The sequence below is a fragment of the Sinocyclocheilus grahami genome, unplaced genomic scaffold (genome assembly GCF_001515645.1).
Source record: "Sinocyclocheilus grahami isolate Dianchi unplaced genomic scaffold, SAMN03320097.WGS_v1.1 scaffold2201.1, whole genome shotgun sequence".
In the NCBI taxonomy this organism is placed as follows: domain Eukaryota; kingdom Metazoa; phylum Chordata; class Actinopteri; order Cypriniformes; family Cyprinidae; genus Sinocyclocheilus; species Sinocyclocheilus grahami.
This window is the reverse complement of record NW_015507380.1, coordinates 42800-47380: the sequence shown is the minus strand read 5'-3', so window position 1 is coordinate 47380 and position 4581 is coordinate 42800. Positions and strand designations below refer to the sequence as shown.

General features: G+C 36.7%; 1 protein-coding gene across 1 annotated transcript in view; it reads right to left on the bottom strand.

Moving 5' to 3' along the window:
* The window catches only part of LOC107574369 (E3 ubiquitin-protein ligase HECW1-like), a gene marked incomplete at its 5' end in the record, with an annotated part of 30718 nt that overhangs the window by 12494 nt on the left and 13643 nt on the right, over positions 1-4581 (bottom strand). The window contains 4 exons of the mRNA XM_016260807.1: positions 944-1050; positions 2697-2780; positions 4137-4233; positions 4357-4462. Of these exons, the coding sequence (XP_016116293.1) occupies positions 944-1050; positions 2697-2780; positions 4137-4233; positions 4357-4462 (394 nt within the window). The remainder of the gene's footprint in view (positions 1-943; positions 1051-2696; positions 2781-4136; positions 4234-4356; positions 4463-4581) is intronic.

The following is a 4581-nucleotide window of genomic DNA, read 5'->3' as shown; positions in this document are numbered from 1 at the left end:
AATTTTCACTGTAAGGTATCTGTACTTTTACTCAAGTATGTTTTTTAGGTACTCTTTACACCTCTGCATTTAATGCATCTAAAATTTCTAGTGGCCTCAATGTGAACAAACAAAGCAAATGGAGCAGGGATGTCAGCACCATGCTGTGAAATAATTTTACTCATACTCTGAGTTTCTCATCAAACACTAGTGTACCGAACATGCTCATTAAACTGCGCTAGCACATTCTGTGCAGCACAGCGGGACGTCCACCATGAAATTAAGTCGCTTTAACTCGTGTCTCGCTGGGGTGTGAGTGTATGTGATCACGCTCAGTTCAGAAAGAACCATTCTGACTCGAGGGAACGACCTGTGATTTGTTTAAACATGAGGGAAGTGGTAGACCGGCCAGATTGCAACCGCAAACACACAGAAGAACCGATGCGGGGAATGATTGCTCTCGTTGTTAGGGAAAAGCCTTTGCTGGGTTTTGGCAAGCGACGCTACACACAAGAGACCGGCTCATGTTTCCACAGATGCTTAAATAGGCTTTTTTTAAAAAAGCCCTTAGAAGTCAGTATGTACTGTATGTGGATGTGTGTTACTGAGCTAGAGAAACTATAATAATTTGAGTAAAAACAGTTAGATTGTGTCTTTAGCATTTGAAATAGTTGTCCATTTGTAGCGTTTAATCCATGCCTTTTATCTTTGATGCACTCTTTTTGCTTGTGTTATTCTAAAAGTTGACAAAAATAACTTTTAGTACATCTATAGTCTCTTTGGTGAGCACAGACCAAAAATACTGATTGCTCATCTTGAATACACAGGCAATTTTTGTTGGCTACAGATCTAGATCTAGCAGTAGTTTCAAAGCTAAACTAGGGTCATAATTTTTGTCCAACTAAATGAGCCTAAGCAAACCCAATGATGAAAGTCTTGCTTTTAAATAGTAATATGATCATACCCGGTGAACTCTGAGGTGAGGATCCGGGAGAGCAGCGTGGAGAGAAGCTGAGGCCGGGGTGGAAAGAGTGAGATGGGATATACGACATGATCTCCTCATCAAATAGACTGAATGACAGAGAGGAAACATCTTAGAATGTATGCAGAAAACATATTTGTATTTATTTATTTATAAATATCGTATAATTAATCAAAGTTAAATATCTTAAAAATTAATAAAAAATAAGATAACAAAAATAATTGATCAATATAATATAAATATGAAGTAAAAATAGAACATTCTGTTAGTTTGTAAATTGTTAGTTAAAGGGGTCATGACATGAGAAATCAAATTTGCCTTGATCTTTGTACCATTAAAACATCCTGCAAGTTTCATAGCTTAAAACGTCCTCCTCATTATAAACAAAGCATTTATTTAATCAAGCTCCAAAAACGGCTCGTTTTGGATCCGAGGGACAAGGTGACGTCACCTGGGCACAAGCATTTGCATAAACACGCCTCCAGAGCAAGACATCGACGAATAGTCTTCTTCTCACCATAGGCTCCGCCCACTGGCGTTCCCTCGCTTAAAGGGATAGTTCACCCAAAAATGAAAATTACCCCATGGTTTACTCACCCTCAAGCCATCCGAGGTGTATATGACATTCTTCTTTCAGATGATTACAATCTGAGTTATATTAAATAATGTCCAGGATAATCCATGCTTTATAATGGGAGTGGATGGTAGCCCAAAATTTGAAGTCCATCCATTATAAAAGAAGTCCACACGGCTTAATAGTACAAAACGAGGATTCGAGAGAGTGGCGTCCAGCGGATGACGTAGGCGTAGCATAAGCTCCGGGGAGAATATGCTAGTCTCGCGAGAAACAAGTTTAGTTTACAGCAAAGGAAAACTAGTGTCCTCTTGGTTTATATTGAAATCCTCCGACATTTTTCTTTGCAAATCCTCGTTTTGTGCTACTAATTCGTGACCGGTGTTTTGTTTCGCTCTCTCCTCTGCGCTTCCACGTTCATCACTTCTGCGCTCGTCACGTTTGCCTACGTCTTACGTCATCCGCTGGACGCCACTCTCGTGAACGAGAAGCTAGAGATTAAGGTTTATAAAGTTGTAAATATGGATATTTGTCTTACACAAACGCATCACGTCGCTTCAGAAGGCCTTTATTAACCCCCCGGAGCCGTGTGGACTTCTTTTATAATGGATGGGTGCAATTTTTTCGACTTCAGATTTTGGGCTACCATCCACTCCCATTATAAAGCATGGATTAGCCTGGACATTAGACGCTTTTGTCCATCAGTGGACGCTTTTGTCTACACTGGATACAGTATACAGATGCGCGCTCGCTTTCTGACACAGTCCACTGCTTCACAGTTTTGCTGCTTTTTTTGTGCAAAAAAATTTAAAATATTTTTTTGCATTATAAGTAAACCTCAAGGAACATTAAAATAATAATAAAAAAAAAAATCCATGTCATGACCCCTTTAACATGTTCTAGTATTCTATCTAGTATTCAGCTGTGTGTTAGCTGTTTTGAGAGTTTGACTAGTTGATTAAGCCACTAGTAACTAGTCCTGCATGCTGGTCCATGTGAGTGAGTCATATGTTTGCCGAACGCTGGCACTGAATCAAACGCTGAGGACTGTGTTCAAAGACTCTTATATACTACTGCCTGTCAAGCCTTGAGGTTTTGGTTTGCAACAAAAACACCGCGCTCATGCAGCATTTCCCGTCCCTCACACTGCAGTCACTGTACCTTAACAGCATGACCAGGTCGGCGTCACAGGACAGCTTTTCAACGCCCTGAGGACCTTCAGTTCTGATGTAATGGATTTTCTCCCTGAGAGAAAGCATGCACGGAGCACGTAAACATTCACACAATCTCACATGTCCACTTTCCACACTGAGTAGCTTTTGAAAGGTCTGAACTAATGGAATGTTAATTGTTTTTAAAAAAGTAACAGTAAAGCACTTCACTAGCTGAATGGAATTATAGCGTGCATTCTGGAATGCTTTTAAGATAATGATGGGCTCGCTGCGTTAGAGCCACTGTTAATGCACTGTTAGTTAAATGCTGATTCACCATCACAAACTTAGTTTTTTTTACATGTTTTAAGCATGTTTCATGCATCTTTATTGTGTCAGACTGTAACTGTGTTGCTATATGAGCTTAACACATCAATGTTAGTCATAATTCAGTGATATTTTAGTATTATGTATATACTATTATAGTATTTATTAATATTTTGAATTGGCTTTTATTTTATATTTTCAGTTGTCATTTTAATTTTAATTTAAGTTTTAGTAATTTTTTGTCAGTTGTATTTTTTGTTTTATTGCAGTTTTTATTTTTAGTAATTATATTACTTGATTGAACTTATTTTATTTCAGTTATTTGCAATTAATTACATGATGTTTGGATTAATTAATCGCAAAATAAATTTGACTGAAAATACCCACAAAATATTATTTAAAGCTATTTTTGTGTTAAATGAGAAAGTACCATGTAGACATTACAAATTGTAGCTTTAGAAAGAAATATTTTGTTTGATTCAACATAACATTTATTACACAAACATTTAGGCAACAGCTATTTTAAGTTTTTATAATTTAGTTTTGGACTTTTGTAATTGTATTAGTTTTTTGTTTATTTAGCTTTAATGCATTTTTATCTATTTTTATTTTTTTATTTATTAGTTTCAGTCATTTTATTACTTTATATTAAACATTTTATTTCTGTTGGTGCTCAACCCAAACTTTATTTAATTTTTTATTCTAAATTTTAATCTAATGTTTAATTTTTTTTAGATAGTTTATATTTTTATTTTAGCAATTTTAATACTTCAACTTGAACCTATTTTATTTCTGTTAGCAGCCAAGGCAACATTTAAAATGTTTGATTAGGGTTTTCAAGTTTAATATGTTTCAACTAATATTTATATTTAATTTATTTAAGCTTTATTTAAATGAACTAAAATGTTTTTAACAGTTTTAGATGACAATAACAGCATAATTGATTTATGCTCTCTGAAAACCCAGAATAAACTCCCAGAATGCAACAGTTTTGCTGGTATGTTACAATGCTTTTATTTTCTTTGGCATAAAATGTCTGTCAAGTTCTGCTCACTGTCATATAGCATGACATATTTAACAAATAAGTGATAATCAGTCACTCTGGCGATGTGAGAGGGCTCACCTGAGTGTGTGATTCCTGGCGAGACTCGGCTGTCGTTCCTGCAGCAGGTCCAGTATGTTCGGCTGACGCAGGAACGTCACAATCTTATCATTGTAAGCTGAGGGCAAACAAAACAGACAAAAGCATAATAAAGTATGACTGAATGTCATATTAAAGTATAGTTTAGTGTAGTTTTCTCTTTGATTCTGTAGGTTTAGGTGGGTCATCATCACTGACTGACCTAGAGGCACTGAATCGGGCTGGTTCTGACTCCTGACAGCTGATACTAAACCGTTTCCAGCTCTGCTGACCAGAGACGCTCCTCTGCTTCGGGACACTTCTGACGCCTGAGACATAACACACAACATTACAGTCACAGCATGACATCCCAGAGCATTTGTGTGTGTGTGTGTGTGTGTGAGTGAGTGAGTGAGTGTGTGTGAGAGCGAGTGAGTGTGTGTGTGTG